General features: G+C 42.2%; 1 protein-coding gene across 1 annotated transcript in view; it reads right to left on the bottom strand.

Moving 5' to 3' along the window:
* fbxo41 (F-box protein 41) overlaps positions 1–17,047 on the bottom strand; it is a 30,820-nt gene extending 13,773 nt beyond the window's left edge. The window contains exons 1-4 of the mRNA XM_053418686.1: positions 16,499–17,047; positions 15,477–15,706; positions 4,782–4,989; positions 687–760 (exon numbers count right to left, since the gene is read on the bottom strand). Coding sequence (XP_053274661.1) covers positions 687–760; positions 4,782–4,989; positions 15,477–15,706; positions 16,499–17,047 — 1,061 coding nt within the window. The remainder of the gene's footprint in view (positions 1–686; positions 761–4,781; positions 4,990–15,476; positions 15,707–16,498) is intronic.
* Positions 17,048–20,730: the final 3,683 nt, after the last annotated feature.

Genomic DNA, 20,730 nt, shown 5'->3' with positions numbered 1-20,730 from the left:
ATGAAGTGCACCAAATTCATGTGACAGAAAAAAGCCACAAAATCTCCAGCAGGACCAGGAAACAGTTTATTTTCAAATAAACACATTTCACCGCTCCCTTATCAGCTGAGCATCAAAGAAGATACCAAAATGTGTACTACTATCTAAAGAGTGGTAAAAGATAAATCATCTGTATTTATATAATGCTTCAGATTCTTCACACACATTCATACAGTGAATCTACGGGCAGCACTTTTTTCTATAGGGGGCAATTCAGGTTCAATATCTCGCTCAAGGACACTTCGAGACTCTAACATGTATTCAAGTGTGAATGTGAGTGTGAATGGTTGTTTGCCTGTGTTTGTTTGGCCTTGTGATACACTGGTGACCTGTCAGTCTGTCCTGCCTCTCGCCCAGTGTCAGCTGGGATCGACTCCAGTTCCCGTGCGAGCCTCAGAGGATAAGCTGTATAATAATAGGTGGATGGATCTAAAGAACACTAATAAGGCAGCTGGGGACTAGGGTAATCTTCTCTGTCCTTCCTGTTAGTGAGAGGACCAGTAAATGAGGATTTCCACTGGTCTCATTAAGCTCCTCATGGCTCAGTGAGACTTGGGATGGTTTACAATTCTGACTCGAGAGGTTTCAAGGTCATAAAGGTGTGGGATCGTCCATGAATGTGGAACGAGAGCAAGGTGCTGACTTACCCTGTGCTGGGGGACGAACGCCGGTCGGACACCTGGTACATGCCCCTTGTGCTTCCAGAGAGACTGGAGTTTCTCTGCAGAGACAAAAAGGAGTTATTATTACAATGACTCAGTACTTTCAACTTCCTCACGTGTGTCCATGGCTCTGGTCTCATATACGCAGAGATGTGGCTGTTGTGCAAAATGCAGGTATGTTCCTAGACCCCCTAAAGAACCATACATCAAGGTTGTCAGTCATGTTTCTGTTTTCCCCGATGGAAATCTACAGTACATGAGAGTTTTAGCATTTTCAATGAGGGAAATTTGTATTTTAAAATATTCAATAATATAATGAAAGATAATAAACTCGAAACTTAAGCTCCAAATGCTTGTAATACCATTATCCACCAGTTGTGTGTCCATCAAACAGACTGATTCATATAATTATAATTGAAAGGGAATAAGAAAATCAAATAGCTAATTTAACAGTGGGATATATTGTCATGAAATTATCATGGGGAGGTCTTCTACAAATATTTCAAACAGGATCCGACATCTCAGATGTTTTAATCAATATTGAAAGAGAGCAACCGAGTGTGTTCTCTGATTAGAGGTCTGGTGGTTTCATCTCACTTCAGTTTACAGATTTGAGCACAAACATGGCAGCTGATTAAAGAGTCACATTGATGTAAATGATGATCAGACGAAGAAGATGGTTAAACAAGACATAGCTTGTTAAGATCGTTTGACCAGATCGCATGAATGTGCTCAGTAGATGAAATGCATATTCCGGCTATAGACTGTATATACAGATGAATGCTAAAACACCTCCGTGTGAAGTGTAGCCAAATCCTCTTGATCACCCCTGGTGGCTGGTTGCAGAATAGGCTGAAACCTCATGATTGATAGTTGAGATTGACTTGATTGGTTAAGAACGTATCTCAGCGAAATCAGGAACTATATAATTAAATAGTTGGATTCATCCACAGGGGTCATAAACTTAAAAAAGGTGTTCAGATATCTTGTTCTCAAATGAAATGTTGGATGGAAAAGACTTGCTGACCAACAAACACTTGACTCCAGCAACACATAATGAAGCTGCAGCTCTGAAAGCAGGTCCATATTCCTAACTGTATCTGGTGGTGGATGTGCAATCTGCCTCTCACTCGTTCTGTTTGCCCGAGAGCAAAACGCTCCTTGTTCCTCTCACATGCTAAGTGTAGTGTTTGTACGTGTGTGCGTACATCCATGTGTATGTGTGAGGTGGTGCCAGGTGGGAGTATGTGCACCAGACTGGCAACATGTCACTGAGGGAAAATGTGCTCAAACTCTCCCTCTTCTCTTCTCTTCTCTTCTCCCTCTCTCTTGTCTCTCTCCGTTCTACTCGCTCAGCTTGTTTCTGGCTTAGTGCCAGTGGAACAGGACCATGGAGGAACGAGGCAAACACACAAACAATGTTTTTTTCTGACCAGGCTGCAGTAAAAAGCAAAGGACGGACAAATCTCACACAATCGATGAAATAAAAAAAACAAATCAAACTAAATATTTCAATCTATTTCGCCTTCTCGCTCTCAGTGGCTGTCGGTCCTAAAATACCCCTATGACTGTAAAACCTGTCTCTCTGGTGGTAAAGGGCGACCCTGCTGATGCCAGAGAGATGGAGAGCCAGGTGGTGAAGGTGTGTGGCTAGATGGGTCGACCACTGTCTGACTCAAAACATTGAAATGTTTATTACTCACAATCCAAGAACAGCACATATATAGTGAAATGACAATTAATCAACTGATTTAAATCCAAAGAGATCCTGGCAGCATTTCAGTCCCAAATCAAATTATGACGATTATTGGCTGTTGGTAACGGGTGGGTTGTACAGTTATGCAAATTAATCATCCATAGCTATTTGCACAACATAAGATAGGTCAGGTATTTGTTTATTTGGAAAACCTGGTTAGGAACAATAGAGCAAACTCTTAATGAGCACTGTCCCTTTAACAAACAAAGGTTTGTTTGTCATTCAAATTATGAAAACATTTACAAAACAGAATTTCTTAAAACTTGGAGGAACGACGGGACATGGGCCAAGAAAGAAGCCATTCGATTTTTGTGCGCAACTGGACAAATGTTTCCTTGACACTGAGATTTCAGAGAATAATAAATGGTGGAAGTAATAAGCAATATGGACTGAGATCTAACATCTGACTGTACAATTTGGTTCGGATCCCAAACAAATTTTATCTAGTGGATTTAAATGTGGTTTAATAAGCCTGAAGGTTTTTTAAACTGCTGTATGGGAACAAACAGAGATATAAACCTTCAACTAGTACCAATGTGTAGCTGAGGTAACATAATGTGGGTTTAGCTATAAGGCTAAATTGAATTTAAGGGCACTGTAGGGCCTAATGTGCTCTACTGAGTGACAGTCTAGTTATTGTTTACAACTAAAATGCTGTTAATCAATTCCATTCACAGGCTACTTATGTTATTACAAGAAAAAAGCAGCACCTACACTACTCACTGATTTCTATAAGGGGGGTATATATATCTTTAGTGTCAGTGATACTGATCTGAAGAGACGAGGTTCACTCACACCGAAGTGAAAATGAAGCAGAATTTCTCTCGGGCATATCTGCACCACATTACATCTCATTTAAAATCAAGCTGAAACCTTGAGCAAGAGCAAGTGCTGGTTTCCATGGCAGCACACATTTGTACAGTGTGGACCAGGTCACCTCTTCAAGGTGTCGAATAAATATTTCAATAAGTGACATTTATAAGAACAGACGTGGTCTATGCCTTTATTTTTATTTTTCTAAATCATCGGGGCAGAGCAGAGAGATCTGATGTGTGATTTCTGAAGAAGGAAGGAGGCTTTAATACGAGTGCACCCTCTGGTCAGGATCTGCCTTCGTATTTCTACTGTTTTGATCCTGAATGCTTAGTCTCCGGTTCACCCTTCAAACAAAAGTCCTCCACACTTCATCCAGTGGACGAGCAGCACTTGATTAAACAGCAACACGCTGCAGATACAGTATTAATGTTATGGTCGCATATATGTAGACCTCCCTGCAGGCTCATCTTAGTGCACGCTCGGTCTGGAGCTGTAAGACGTCACAGAGCCAAATGCATAAAGAAATGGATTTAAGAAATCAGTGTGAAAGGACTTGATTTGCCTGCAAAGAGCGCTGGGCCTAAATTTAACAAACAGCTCAAAGTGATTAGGGCTTGAGGTGAAGCTTAAAGTAAAAATCTCCTCATTTAAACCTCTATTTTTAAAACAGGGAGTAAAAGCAATCATCACATTTTTGCAATCCTAAAAATGCTTCAACATTTGAATGTGCAAGCGCTGATCATTGCTGCTTGACACAATCTCCGATGATGATCACTGCCCATGATGAATATGATGTTTTTAATTTTATTGAGATTTAAGGTAGAAATAGGACAAACACAGAAAAGGGGTAGTAAAGAACATATAATGTGGAAATAAAAAATAAAAAAACTGTCTTACAGACGCTGCAGTTGGCAGACAGGCATCCAAACTGAAAACTTATATTCAAAATCATGAGACGCATGAAAAACTCCGGGGAACAGAACAGAAACCCGAGGTAGAACTGAGGAGACGAAGTTGCAGCACAGAGACCAAACACACGAGGGAGACGGGGATGAATGGACACTGGTGAAACCAGCAGGACAGGACAGACGATCACAAGAGCAGGAAAACAGATAAAACCAGGAAGTACCAGACACGTAAGAGATGTCAAAATAAAACAGAAAATAATAAGATTGCAAAACCTGACGCTCAATTCAAAATATCTCTGTTCTACCTCATCTACCAGAGCAGGAGTTTGTTTGTCAGTTCTTGATGAAGGCTACAAAAATGGTAAAACAGCCAGAACACATGTATCGATGAGACCTCGCTCGACTCTGGATCCTGAAGGCTGCTGCACACTGAAGGATAATCGGCTCGATTGATGACTCGGTTTGCAACTTCCAACAATCGCTGGGGAGTTCCCCGAATGGAGGTCAGTCACAAATGTGTATATTTCAAAACCAGGACTTAATTCTTGTAATATTAGGACTTATATCATCAAATTAGGACTTATTTCTTAATAAAATTACCTGGCGTCCATTGCCCTTGGTGGCCTGGAGGCTGCAGCGTCCCAGGCTCCCGTTCGGCGTTGTGCCGCAGCTGCTGATGATCTGCAGCTGCTTCTCGGCGCGGTCGGCGCGGTCCAGCAGCTCCTCGATGAACTGCTGCAGACGCACCTTGGCGTTGGCTTCCCGCGCCGCCGTCTCCTGGAGGAACTGGTCAATCTGGGCCACCTCCCTGCAGGCAGAGAGGGGGGGAGGGGGGGGATGGTGATATTATTGCCACATTCTTCAACCAAAAATGTACAGCTCACATGTAGAGGGGCGCTGCTACAGGGTGGGCAAAGCAGACAATTACCTCAGGCCCTGATTGTGTTCATCCACAGCACTCCCAATTTTGTGAGAAGGGCTTTAAATTCTATGATTATCTATGTACAGACAGCTGCGACGTCAGCATAGTCAGAAACCCAAACAAGCCTCCATGCCACAAGCTTTGGTATGGATTAAGAGGTTTGGCTTGAGGGGGGGTGGTGGTGCCTGTGCACTCAAACTTTACTATTATTAGGTCCATTCGGCCCGAGGCCCCCAAAGTCCCCTTGAAACGCTCCTGCACATATTGAGCAAATGGTCCTTATGTGACTTCAGGACTTTGACAAAACCTCTCTCCCATACACACCAGCTGCCGTCCTGCACTTTACACACACTGAGGGGCTGGTGACTGAGATAAATACACAATCCAAACCCACAGAGAAAGAGAGAGAACAGAGAAAGAGAGGGGGCGAGAGAGCAAAGAAATGGATGGTGAGAGAGCAGCTGGATATTTTCATACCGCAGGCAAAGGAGGGCTAAGTTCATCCTTCTGAGGGACAGTGTGTGCTCCTCAGATACAGAGGCAAACAAAGCAGGATGTCAGGAAACGTTAGGGTTCATCTGCAGCCATCTCTCCCTGCAGTCATTCTGTTTGTGTCGTCTGAATAAACAGCATGTGCATGATTGTTCAGATCAATGCTCTGGTCATAAACGTTCCTGAATGTTCAGATGGAATCGGTCGGATCACATCAACTCAATAAATGAGAAGCCAATGAGAAGCCTCTGTAATAATGGAAACTGGCCTCAACCTGGTGAAAGCTCAAATCAGTCAAACTGCTCCCACAGATAATGTTGTAGTTTAACCTCAGTGACATCTGGTGCAGGGAACAATACACAGCTGCTCAATGGGATGCAGATTAACTTTACCTGAGCAACACCAGATACACAAGTTGATATTTTAGAGTTTGTCTTTGACATATGAAGAGAACCACAGGAGACACGTTCACGACAACATGAGCGTGTCTGGAACCACTCCGGTGAAGGGCAGCGCCTGGGTAGAGCAGCAGGAGGCAGAACATGGCGGATAAATCTGCAGGAGGCTCATAAACTCAGCTGGGGACATCACCTGTTTTTGTCCCCAGCTGATCAGTCAGCATCTAATAACTAAACAAATATTCTAAATGTTGATGATTTATATCTGTATTTCTGCTATAAACATAACTTTTCACATCTAGACGCCTTTTCATGTTCTTATCTCGTCTCCACCGAACACAAAGTCTCACATCCACTCTTCTTTCCTTTATATTGTTCATGCCTAAGGTGGAACTGCCTTCACGTGGGACTCCTACAATTCCCAGAAGCCGCAGACGTCCTCGAGTCTTTTCTCTTTTTCTTTTGTGTGTCTATGTTTGTGTTCTGACAAACAGGCTGAGCCTCCGCTGGCCGAACGATGCAGTCAGCAGAGATTAACAAGGCGGGCCAGTCGTCTGACCTTGACCAAGCATAGGGAGCCTTTACAGGGTTCAGAGAGTCACGGAATGAAAATCTGTGTTCATTTCTTCATTTTGTATTTCCAACATCTTGAACACGTCATGAAATAAGGTGCTTATCCACAGCTTCACGCACAAGCATTTGTTTTCAACATGTTGTGTGAAGGAGGTTGATTGAGCGAAGTTTTAATCCAACACCCACTGTAAAATACTCACAACTTATGGCTGTTACACAATCCAGAGTCATCTCAAAACGGTTCCAGCGCTCAAGGTAAACGCTCTTGAAACGGGGACATTCTGCGATATAAATAGTTTGGAGTCTGGCACAGTTAACTTTCCTCCTCTTCAGGCAAATATTACAAAAATACAACTCCGAAAAGAACCCAGGTGAGTGTCGGGAGAAAGGGAGGCAGTCGTGCCACCATATCTGTGAGTAAATAATCAGGGTGTCAGTGGATTATATGACAATCAAGTTTCCATTAAGTCTCCTCTTCCCTTCTGGGATCAATCTTATTCTGAGCTTTTCTCTTGGTTATTGCTCATCATGTAGTATAACATGATGTGTATCTACACTGGGCTCATTGAGTCATGTCAAAAGATTGAAACAGGCCCGTTAAAGAAGTCAGTCTCCACTGCATTGAGATGACGCTTCTCATTGTGGGAATCTACAGAGAGAACATAAAGAAAGTGTTTGTTTAAGATATCAAGGTCTTCTATGGATCTAATCCTCAACAAACAGTAAACTCTGCTCTCCTCTTCTGGAAAAGGATATTTCAACATCCATCTGAAAGTGACTGTACTGACTGGAGGTGAAGAACAGGAGGAGGGAGAGTAAAGCTTGTGTTAGAACTACTTATTGTACATCTAAAGGTGAAAGAGTGACACAAATATGGATTCTGTTATTGAACTATTTCTATGGATGTAATGTAAATATCTGCAGAAATGTGAACGTGTCGGATCAGTTTCCGTTTGTAACTGTGTAAATAATGAAAAGATCTATCTTTGAAGTACAGTGCCACAACAGAAGCACTGCGTCAGAGAGAAATGGAGTCAGTGAATTATCCGTGAGCCAGAAGAGACTTGTTGAAAACACACGTATGGTGGGAATTGATGAAAAACGTAAAAGAGGAACTTTCTTTCCCTCCAATATAAAAGTCACATTTATTTTGGTTTAATATTTTGAGGTGTACCTAATGTGATGTATAATGAAGCAGCCTGAAACAATGGTTGCTCATTATTCAAGTTAATAAACAGAGAACAGAGTGAATAGAGTGCAGTTCAGTTTCAAACAGCTTCCTCGTGACTCCTTGAAGGAGCAGTTGTTGAGCTTGGCTTGGATGTGCTCTGAATTAGACCATTTCCGTTTGGGCATTTAAATGTTCTCATATCCACAATGTGTCTTAATCATCTATAAATCAAACTGTAGCAGGTTTCTGTTGTTACTGGAGACAGAGACACCCACAGGTTGGAAGCAACGCAGGAAACCCTTTACCTCCATTTCCTCCGTGACAGGAAGAAACACACAGATGAGACAGACGGCCTGGCTGTCTAACCACTGAGCTGAAGAAACCTCACCCTGTATATGTCAACTTCCTCAAGGAGAAGGAAAAGAATCAGAGAGATGAAATACGATGAGATACACGGCGGAAGGTGGGCAGCAGGGAAGAGAAGAAACCGAAAATCTCCTGAGAGAAGTCGCAAAAGTGGTGAGATGGAAATACAGGGGAGGAGAAAAGGAGAAGTGGAGCTGATAAAAAAAAAAGAAAAAAAAGAGAAGGAGCGAACAGCTAGAAAGAGCGTGAGAGAAAAAACACTGCAGAGACTAAAGCAACAGACGGCAAAGAGAAATCTGCAGTCGTGTGAAAGCAGAGAGAACTGGAGGTTTGACAGAGGAGAGGAATGGGATGTGGCTGCTTCCTGTTGTCAATCCTAATTTCTCACACATACACACACTTGTTTCACTCCAACACTTTAGAATTAAAGCCTCAAGGTGACAAACATGTGAGTGTGTTCACCCAGATACTGCTGGAGAGGCAAACAGCCATCTTCTTCTGGCTGATGAACAGGTTGTTAAGTCTGAGGATCTCTCCCTGGATCTAAATCGTCCTCATCACAACAATTTATGTTCATGGGTATGAGGGAACTCACAAAATAAAATGGAAACAAGGCCCAGATCCCCTTCAGGGCACATGCTTTCAACTACATGGCTGCCTGGTGGATCCTGCGTCCTTTTCAGTTGTGCCTATCTCAGAAATGAATGCTGAGAAGCAATACGCACATGAACTCTAGGGGGAGCACGTGACCTCAACTGTTGCCATGTTTCTTAATTACATAAAGCAAATCAAGTTCCTTATGGTCTGAGTTTTGCATTGTGCCCTCTAGTGGAACATGTGACCAATTACGCTCACGATGCATCAAGTTCAAACGTGTGAGTAAACAACAGGTTTATTTCCAGACTAAGATGCCACTCAGATCTGTGCATGTGACTCATACACATGAACACACCCAACAACATCGTTTAAGTAGAAATACATGGCAGTATATATAGATATAACATATACCTGTAAATACAGAATGATATAATGTGTGTCCAGAAAAATCACTGACACGTTTATTTTTCTGCCGCTAATAGTTCTTATCAAAAGGTTTTACATGTGTAATGAGTTAATGATAATAATTGATTAATACAGAATATTGTTAACTGTCAGAATAAATTGTCAAATATGGCCTACATGTAGTGAGGTTATACAGTTGAAGTGAAGCTTTGTATAAAAAAATGTCTTGATGTAAGAAAAGGGCTTTATTTTTTTATTATAGTACTTGTTTATATTCTCTCTAGTTGAAGCTGACAATTGTTGTTGTTAGAATATCAAAATATGTCTCTGTCCTGACCTGAAATTTAGAAACGAAAAACTCTCGCTAAATTTAGTCCTGAAATCTAAATAGTTTTTATTAACCGAATAAAACTGGGCAGGGAAAAAACCTCAATGAAAACTTCCTGCTGCCTGTGCACAGAGAAATAATGACTCGCGGAGCCATGTTTCATTTCCCTTCTACTTAACAGCCACAACAAAAAGACACAGCGCTGCAGCAGGCGTGATTAATACAGCTCGTCTGAAAGATTCTCTTTAAATGTTAATTACAATCACTGGTCAGCCTCCTTTCACCGATGTCATCGTCTCTGGCCATTAATTCAAAAATTATTCCCCATTAATATTTAGTGGTTGACTGAGAGGCTGCGTGAGGAAGAGGAGGATGTGATACGAGCACGAGCTTAACAAAGCGTGTGGGTCTCCCTGTATTGACACCTGGATCCAATAGTGTCTTTTTTTTTCCTGATGAGACAGAAAACCGTGTCATAGTGGCATATATTTGTATGCCTTACACAAACACACACGCACGTAACACAACACAAAGGACGGCAGCATTAGGATCTGTTTGGAGAGAATGGCGAGGTGAGATGTGAGAGAGAGCAGGATGAAAGGGGGACAAAAGGGATGATGAAAGAGACACAGGCTGAAATGGGCTGTTTGCAAAACCCTCAGGAATAAAAATGCACGACTGGTTTTCCCAAGAAGCCTCTAATCCGGGACTTGGCTCAAATCAATCAGAGGAGTGTAAATATTTTATTACAGCTCAAACGCTCGCAAAATGGCTGAGTCAACCAGGGATACGGCAGAAAGGTGACGATGAAGAGCGTTTAAACATACGTGATAGAAAACTACATTCACTATAGTATGGTAGTCAGTAGAGCACAAACCTCCTAGTCCTCTTAAATTCAATCAAGCTGCACCGAATTCCACACACAGATATAACAATCCTCAACTGAGTCTGATTCTTCTCCATCAAGATCCATGAATTATTCCCTGAGAAAACGGAAAATGTGGAAAAATTCACCTGAATATCAATTGTTTGAATTTAAGAGAAAAATGTAATATGTCCTCAGCAGTTACAGATTCATTTTAAGTCTATTTAGTCAATAAAATGTCAGATAATCTTGAAAAATGACAAAGTTTTCCAAAGTCCAATGACAGAGATAGAAAAAAGCAGCAAAGGTTCACATGAGCACATGAACAGTTTGGTTAAAATTGTTATGTTTTTCATGTTTGGTGTTCACAAGGGGGGTCAGACGGACAAACCCGGTGACATAATGTCTCAGGCCACTAGCTGTCTCCCCGGCGCGGAGACGTCTCCAGTGAACAAGCACTTGCATCATCCGTCCTCTTTACCTTTTCCTCCCTGTTCAGATGGTTTCATCCGGCCTCAAGGACAAACATGTCAGTTTCTTTCATCTAATGACATGAGAGAGATGAACAGCCCATTAAATCCTGCTCTAACATCCACTGGATCATAGATACACCACGATCCTGATTCAGATAACAACCAGCACAGCCCTTATAAGCCACTTCATGTCGATGCTGAACAATGTGGTGTCTCTGGCTTTGTCCAACCATAACAGCCTTAACATATCATGCATGCAATTGTCTCAAAGTGTCAAAGTTTATGTCATCAAAACTATTCACTGGCTATCCTCCCCCCCCCCGCTCATCATGTATTCAAGTTAACAAACAGCCTCGTTTCCAACCTTTCTGTGATACACTGCAGATCACGTTCTTACCATAGACTGTAGGTTCTTACACAGATTTCTTAGAATCTCTCTCTCTCTCTCTCTCTCTCTCTCTCTCTCTCTCTCTCTCTCTCTCTCTCTCTCTCTCTCTCTCTCTCTCTCTCTCTCTCTCTCTCTCTCTCTCTCTCTCTCTCTCTCTCTCTCTCTCTCTCTCTCTCTCTCTCGACAGCCTCACTTTGCATTCACGATTGCTGTTCGGTGAGGAGTGAACGTGTTTTCTGAAGGAGTGACAGTGACAGTGAACAAGCAGGACTCCTCCCGCCTCCATATGCAACACCAGGCCGCTCTTACTATATCATGGATGCTTGTAGGAATAAATCAAGCTTCAGGGCTGAGGCCTGTACTGCAGGACTGTGTGTGGATATGATGTGAAAACCTCACAGGAGTTATCCCTGTACCAGTCTCCTCTCATCACTATGCAGAGGATGAATACAATATCATGGAGCACCTGCAAACTGCAAAACTGAGTCTCTCCCTGTTGAGCTGGAGCAGAAACCCTGAGCTGAGGTATCACAGAGAAGATAGTACAAAGAGTCATAATGCAAATAACAGTATACCACAATCTGACATGACACTGCTTAATGACCACACCTTTTACAGAAATGCAACACCAGCTTCACAAAGAAAAGCTTTTCTTGTGTGGAAATTTTTTACGTTTTGTCTCTAAACAAAGTGACATGTTAATTTATTCTCAAATAACCATCTAATCCTTTCTAGCTCTAATTTCTTCCCAGGCTGGAGAACTGGATTGCAAACCATTACGCTTCTCTAATTTACGCTTTATCAAACACCCTGAACATCTCACGTAAACGCTTCCCCAGAGAAGAGAAACAATTAAGTATTAAAAAGAGCGGCAACGTTACGTCGTCCTGCAGCGGCGCTCGGTTTCGATATCACACCATCTTCTTGGCTCCACGTCAAAAGGACCTCTGACTGAACTGCCTTATTAAAAGCTACAGACACGATCACAGTTAATTGCAAACCGCTCTTTAAGTGGATCCACTGGAGCAATAAAAAAAAAAAACAGCTTATTAGCAATTGTAGTAATTTTGTAAAAAAAAAACAAATGAATCTTACTGTGTGTCATCAGGTGAATATTTTTCATGTCTCCTCAGGCTCCAGTTTCTGCTGATTCCAGCTGCTGTTGAAGCACTTTTACATCCGGGCTCCAGAGGCCTGATGGCTGCAGCTACAGTCTGATATTCATCATTATGTATTGTCAGCCAGCGTTATACAGTATTATGCAGGATAGATTTTCTCTGCATATTCTTGTTTGTGAATGTGCTGCACGCTGGGATAATAATAAAGACAGGACTGAATTGAACAACTGTACCTGAGGCGTTTTCCACGTCCCCTGATTATTCACAGTGTTCCTGAATAAATTGTAGAATGAATGCTCAGGTCTGGGTCTGATTCTCATGCGTTCTACTGCCACTACCAGCAGCAAGAGCCATTTTGTATGAGCATCCTCTGTGACTCACATATGACACCGCTGCTTTATAACCTGATGCATGCATTCTTAAGATTGCAAAAAAAGATTAAAAAAATCAGAGATAGAAAAGTGTATAATATATGCAGTGGTTGGGAATAAATGTTAAAGCCAATCTTGTTAACTACAGCCTAGTCATCAACGCTGCTGAACACTCACCAAGTGTGATTCTCTTTTTCCATCTCTGCTCTGAATGAGCCGACTGTTTGACTGCCAGCTTCTCCACAGAGAGACAGGGAAAAAGAGTGTGTGCGTGTGTGTGTGTGTGTGTGTGTGTGTGTGTGTGTGTGTGTGTAAGTGAGAGAGAGAGAGAGAGAGACAGAGGGTGAGGCTGGGAGCTGCTGGCATAGCTTGGAGGCATTCACACAGCCCAGACGAGGAGGTTCTTAAGATTAAGACCTTCTCAGATTGATGCTGCCAGGTAGCTGTGGTCATGTTACAGTTCCCTGCTTCTTGTAACCTTCACCAGAAACAGGAGGGACTGAATAGAAGAAAAGTACATTTGTCCTCTGCTCATTCAAACTGACAAAACAGTGTCTGTGTCATAAAACTACAGAGTGAGATTTAGGAACAGGAACACTTCTCTCAGTTAACCTGCAAAGACCCAACTAACCTACTGTGTATCTACATATCTACTTGATATGTGGCCGTTATAAATTCATATTATGGATTTCAGGGAATATGAAACAAATAGACAAGCACTGAAGTTCAGACATTTTCACAATTTACTTTTCTTTATTGATCACAAACTGAAGCTGTCACCTTGTGCTTGGGGAAATTATGACGTTGGGAATGCTTCACTGTTACCTGACACATCGACACATTATAGACCTGCAGTTGTTTCTACAATATCCAAAATATGAGTCAATAATGAAAGGTAATCCTATATTATAAATATGTGTATGTGTGTTTATGTGTGTGCTGTCAGTGATGCCTTTTTAAATCAGTGAATAGCACACATGCAGTGCAGGGCCGTGTTCCGTGGTACGTCTGTGATGAGATTAGAGGCCTTGGGAAAAAGCCCCTCTGCCTCTGACCTACTGTCGACATTCAGGCCTGATAAGGAGACCGAGGGAAAGTGACAAAAACCGAGAGGAGCGGAGAAAGACGAGGCTCGCTGCCACGTCGGATAAAGACATGACACAAGATACAGGACGACTTTAGTATGAGCCTCAAAGTGACACTTGTCAACATTTGATGATTGTTTCAGGAAAGAAAACACAACAGGGGCTTGTGGTTGTGGTAGAAAACGTCTTGAAAGAAGAAAACTAAAACTAGTGGTTCAAAGCGTTCACCTTACATCTCGATTGACCAATCTGGGGATGAAATTATCAACTACATCAACTAACTACATTCTTGTAATTTACACAATACAACCCATTGAGTCCTCATTTCTTATTAGAATGTTATTGTGCCTCACAATTCCCCTTGAACACATAATGTGTAGGAACGTTTGACATTGGTAGAACATTTTCTTGTTTCAATTCAACACCATACATCTCTAAAATCGAATTAGTGAGACAGTGGGACGGCAAAACATTTATTAAAATATAACGGTAGAGGAAACAATGACTTAACTTCTGTAAGAATAGTATGTTCCACATCTGCCCGGTCAAACCCAAAGCATCAATGTTTGGAGCGCACAATAAATCATCCTGTGTTTAATTTCAATAATACCCAATTCATACACCGTGCCAACCCACATCAGTTCAATGCCGCAACATCACGCCAGAGAAGGCACAGCTTCAGCACCTCCTAGACTGACAAATTAAAGAAAATTCTGAAATAAGCATGTTCACCTTGGTGTCATGTTTCCATCACTACAAGAGCTGTAGCCAATCAAACCCTGTGTCTACTGCAGAGTGCGGTGTAGAGACAGATGCAGACCACATCTGGTGGGAGGAAACAAAACGAATTGCACTATCAACGGAGAGGTAGAGGTGAAGGACAAGAGGGGTGTATGTGTGTGTGTGTGTGTGTGTGTGTGTGTGTGTGTGTGTGTGTGTGTGTGTGTGTGTGTGTGTGTGTGTGTGTGTGTGTGTGTGTGTGTGTATGCATGTTTATTTGTTTTATAGAAGCAATACAAGAAAGGAGATGCACCATCATGCTCTCTAAACACTATAATTTGTATAATGAAGCTTGCAGCTAGTATATGGAAAAAATTGTACTCAAAAGTACAATATGTAACTTCAGCCACTAGGAGTCTCTCAATCAAAACAATAAGGAGAGACCTAGTTTGATGACGTCATGAAGCAGTGTGGGATCATGGGAGTTGTTGTCTTCACTAACATTGCCGATAAAAATCTACCGGATGATTCTCGGGTGCAAACCATGTACATGGATGAGGTAATGTATTTAAGTCCATTACGAGTGACCAATAAAAACAGCTGTGTGGGAAATAGTGTGCTTTCCTTCGTCATACGTTGTTTGCCCCTGAAGTTACACAAGAGAATAAAGAGGACATTTTAAAGGCGACAAAAAAGAAAATTCCTGTTACCTTGCAGTTTCTCTGGGTTTGAACATTATTGGATAATGTAAGTACACAAGTCGACAAAATATATAATGTAGGTCTCGTAATTTTTTCAATTTTTAAGTTAGAATGTTTACCTTCTTCTGGAAAAGCCTGTGCAAGAAAAACATTTTCTTTCAAAAATATTATCACCATCCACACACGTGCTGTTGTGTTGTTTTTCTCAAACACTGTGAACACTTCACATATTAAATACTAAAACAATCCTGCTGAACTGTGTAATGAAGCATGGACTTGTGACACATATTTTCATCCAGTAGAAGACGTGTAGTTCACTCACTGCTGTTTGTGGTTGAGCTCCGCCTCCTTGTTCACCAGATCCTGTTTGAGGTTAGCGAGCATTTCCACCGACACGTCCACCTGGCGAGACAGCTCCGAGGCCTTGTCCTCCAGGTCTTGTTTCTCCTGGCTCAGCCGCTCGCTCTCTAGCTTGGCCCGCTCCAGCTCGGAGCTCTTCCTCTCCAGCTCGGACTGAAGCCGGCCGACACGGGCGGCTATTTTCTGCTCCACCTACAAGAGGTGGAAAGCATGTGAGCTTCTTAATGTCACCGTGTTGTGTTAGAAAACACAAAAAGAGGTGCTAATCAGGTTTTTAACGAATATTCAGTTGTTCCCTGGCAAAAGGTTTCTTCAAAACCATAACTAATTATCATATTTGACCGTTAAAACTCAGACGTCAGGAGAGAAACACTAGTCCTTATTAAATCCCCTCCAGAGCTCTCAAACTGTGTGCCTGGAGATTTACTCAATCATGAAGTTGTTGTTTTCTTTGTGAATTCATCTTTTCTATTTTAGGTTCTGCAGTAAACACTCAATCACAATACTCATAAACACACAATCTGCTCACTCCGCTCTTTTGATTTTACTCCTCTCCCACAATCTCCAACGTATTCAACTGCCGGAGAAATTGGTTTTCAAAGGAGGTGATTTCTATTGTTAGTGTGCAGGTGACTGAAAGCGATTGTGTTCTGCATCACTCACTATCTAATTGTTGCAACACAGTTTTAGTAGTTATAGATCAGCTAAGTATGAAGAATGACTAAATAAATACGGTATTATCCAAATAAAAGTTAATTTATCTATTAAAACAGATATACGTTTTTTTTTTTATTTGTGTATATCTTCATTTAATCGAATTCTGTGACCCTAGGGATCACTGCATGGGGTTTGGTCATTCATCAGCATAAAAAGTTTGACACGACCACTAGTAGAGTCAGAAATATTCAAACTCTGTAGTCTTTCCAGAGGTGAAAGCTCCATATTCCCATTAGCCACCACATTAACCAAAGTGATCATCCTTACCTCCTCAGACAACTTCTCCAGCCTCTCATCCAGCTCCAGCCGCTCAAACGCTCGTGCCTTCAGCCTGGCCAGCCCCTCCTCATAGGCCGCCTCCACTGCGCTAGCTGCTACATTAGCAGCCACTGCTACAGCTGTGTTGGGGTTTCCATGGGGACCCGAGTCCGTGGATGTCATGGCTGTCTTCATGAAAATCTCCCCCAGGGGAAACTCCACATTGGGAATGTACCGAGCTGCGGTGTTGGAGTTAGCAGGGGTCAAACTCAGGTCGTCCACACAAGGAAGTTCACGGCAAGGGAAGCGCCGCTCCTTTAGGGCAGAAGGCCTCAGTGGCTCAAAGGGGTCGTTATTGTTGGCAGGGGCGAGGAGGGCTCCCTCGGCCACTAGGGGCAGCAGAGCAGCGGCGTCGCACACGCTGTTGGACTTGGAGAGGACGTAGAGGGTCTCGTACGTGTGGTTGTACTCCAGGTGGGCCCGTAAGGACGACAGGCTTCGGAAGCGCTTGTGCTCCCCGCAGCGAGGACAGCGGTAGGGCAGGTCCAGAGAGGCCATTCCGTGCAGTTACTGCTGGAGGAGAGGGGGGGGGGGGGGGAGGGGGGGGGGGGCGCTCACGCACCGCAACGGTAGCGCCAGTATGAGGGCACAGAAGTCGAGAGTCCGACCGATCGTCTCATGGCGACAACACGACAGCTACAGGAAGTCAGTAGGAAGAGAGATCCCAGGTCCAGTGGAAGAGACATGACCACACATCGTGGCAACACCTCATCGCTCATGGCTCCTCTGCCTGAGGCCCTAAAACAGAGGGAGAACACAGGTGAGTCAGAGCTGTGAATGTTGGTTCAACCTCAGATGGAGAAAACCATTTAAACAAATGCAGCTTAATTAACTATTAAAAAATCGCAGGTAGGAAATCAATGATAATTTCGAGGGGACCAGTGCACGGGAGCCTTTTTCTGAAAAATAATCACTCCATGTTCTTGCACTTCTTGCAGGAACATGGCCTCCCACAGCTGTTGATTGGATATTTTATGTTTTTCTTCTTGCAGCACAACTCGCACAGCGACACAAAGGAGAGGAAGACTGGAGATATGGAAATGGGTCCATTAGTGAGGGAGCTTGTCAGGGGGAAAGTCTACGACGTCGGACTGGACATGTCTCCTCAGTCCCACAGTCCTTCATTAAGCACTCCAGTAACCAACAGAGAAAGAAACGAACACACAGGATAGAAACTGCACCATCTATTATCTGAGCTGGATCCTGATGCCACCACACTTCTGTTCCTTGTAAACCTTTAATGCAGCCTTATATTTCTTTAGCAGTATCCCAGTAGAAGGTAAAGATAAGTCCTTCTGTTCATAAAACTGAAATCTGTTCAAAATATTCTGTTAATACACACATGTATCATTTTCCCTTGCTATACTTCTTATATAGTACATCTACACTAAAAACACATGACCGGGTTTATCCAACACTTGATGAAATACATATTCGATCTCTATTGTCTCCATCACATCAGGTTGTCTCAGTAAAGTACAACCCTTTAAGTTTGAGTCTATGACACCAGCATCATTATTTTCCTTTAACAAGATAGAAGTTGAAAAAAACAGGTGGGTCAGAGTTTAAAACATAGTAAATAAAATCTAATACCTGTATATCGGCTAATATAAATATTGTAAAACAATGCAATCATTTCTGAGATGTTGTAATCAAACCCTAACGATATAGACATGTAATTGTCGCTTGATATTTTACAGCAGATACTGATAATGTCTCATAAGGCTCATAACGGCAGATTTTTATTTGCTAACCGATAAATCCATGCGCTTTACAAAAACTAAATTAAACAAGATTAAAGAGGACAGACAAAAACATAAACAGTTAAGATGGTTGTGGTTGTGTGTCGTTATCCATTTCGATGTTAAGAGCGTGTTAATAAATCCTTACGGCTCTGCTAAACACATCATACATCACGTTCAGAGTTGTTCCTTCAATAAAAAGAAGAACCTGACTGTCAAGCACTGATAAATGCTGAACGTATCACCTCTTCCTCATTACTGTAATATATCCAAACGGCCTGAGTACACACGGTCTGCACATCAACTGCAGTGTAGACAATCTATATATCAACACATTTGGACTTTTACATAATGGTGTGCGCCAAGCTAAGACTGTTCAGGACAGACTTTGTGTATCTCTCACTCTCTCTCTCTCTCTCTCACAGCATTCTATAGAAGCGGTAATGACTGAAGCTGTAGGCACAGACAGCGGCAGAGTAATCACAAATCACAGGCCGTTCCTCACAGAGGGCTCAAACTCTGGAAAATCCCCAGAAGTCACGGAGACTGTTATTAGGAGTCTGGTGAGGCTGGATCGGGGAGTGTACTGGCAAGTCATGCCCACTTATTAAAGAAGGAGGGTTCCACAGACGCAGTCGCTACACGGCACACAGCCGGCGTTCCCATCTGCTTAAAATTACTACGAGGGGTATTTAACCAGGCAGGAAATGGAAGGAAGTGAGGCTGCTTGGTTGCCACATGTCACATCCTGCCAGTGAAGCTCAGCGGAGACGTCGCAGAGGACTGTGTTTAATGTGCACGAGTGAAGAATGGGCGAATCATACACAAGACACACACTCACTCGTCGTTTCACTTAACTTCTTTTCTACCAGAATCGAACAGCACCAGGAGACCTCATGTCTGCCATGCACCACATTTACAATAAATAGGGAAAATCCAATTATAGAAGCACTCTTGATGGTTACAGTGGTTTTATGTTTTTTATATTTCCCAAATTGTCTGTTTACTTTCTACTGCAGGTCATAAACATTCTGAGGGGCTTCACTGCGATCGTGTTTTGTCACTCATCAAATTTACTCAAGAAACGAGGGCTGCATTTATTTTCAAGACCCGATCATTTTTATGATGAATCGAATATTTGTTGTATAATATTATTTGGTATCCAAAATGCACCAACATCTCTAAAATACTACCACCAAATGCATTTTATTATTATTCCCGCACCAATCAGAGAGAAAGCTACCATAATCTCAAGGCCATATTTTGTGTAACGGAACATAACAGCATACAGATATTGTCCGAGTCTGAGGATTAGCCATTTAATGATACAGCACAGTATTTAGCATTAAGAGATGCAGTATATCCTTCCCCCAGTATATCTTGTGTGGACTGTATATGTGATGGCTGACGGGAAAACAGAGGCATTAGTAGAGATCTAAGTACTATAACCACTAAAAGACATATCCTGTTTGACATCAGCCTAATTGATTGCTTTATTTCTATTTAATAAGAAACCCCAACTCTGTAGGAGTATAATTGAAAGCTTTGGTTGAAAGGCTCTTTGCTGGGAAACTATAACAGCCTTGTTCTCGTCGTGATGCTCAAATGAGACGTTAAAGTCTGATCTCGGCGTCTACAGGTTCACATTGAACGGACGAGTGCTTCAATTTCTGCTTCTTTTTCAACAAGGTCACGGGTGAGACAGACGTTATCAGGACATAAAGCTTCCATTTCTATTACTGTTTACAACAGGGCAGTAACCTGAGGCTTGTTTACAGACGCTGCAGAGGCCTAGAGTCCATTCTATCAGAAAATGGGGGGAAAATGGTTATTGAACATGAAGTCAGGACGGAGTCACAGGAGAGAGGTCACACACACACAGACAGAATAAAGGCGTAGAAATGTGATGTAAGGACCAGGGGCGAAAAGGTTTGGTGGAGTTACTAGGTATGTTGATTAAAACTAAATGTGTTAAAATATAAAAAGAGAGCTTGATAATGAAATTTCCGATGTTGAAATTACACATTTAGAAAATAAACCATACATCCCCTTCTTCACAGGAAGTCCGATTGGTTTCTTTACAAGATCAGAAGTGAAAGGAAAGCAGTTGTAGCAAGCAAGGAATACAAAAGGCCAAACATGCGAGCCAACTATTGAGACCAATAACTGAACAGATCAGAGACCAGATGCCTCCTGGTCTGTCTGACTCACATCTGGGAAAAAAAGAAAACCTTCTGACTTTTCACAGAAAAGAGTCAAAAAATTCATCGTATTCAGATGAAGGTGTGAGAGGGAAAGTCACTGCTACACTGCCAGCTGGTCAAAGTTTACGGTGTTGAACAGCTAGACTCAGTATCTCCATGTTGTTTGAGTTAATGACATCATTACTGTCAGTAGAGCCTGTATTTCAAAGTAAAAAAAAAAAAAACTTTAATATCA

Source organism: Pleuronectes platessa, chromosome 3 (genome assembly GCF_947347685.1).
Source record: "Pleuronectes platessa chromosome 3, fPlePla1.1, whole genome shotgun sequence".
Taxonomy (NCBI): Eukaryota; Metazoa; Chordata; class Actinopteri; order Pleuronectiformes; family Pleuronectidae; genus Pleuronectes; species Pleuronectes platessa.
The sequence above is the reverse complement of the archived record's forward strand: the minus strand, read 5'-3'. Positions and strand labels throughout refer to the sequence as shown.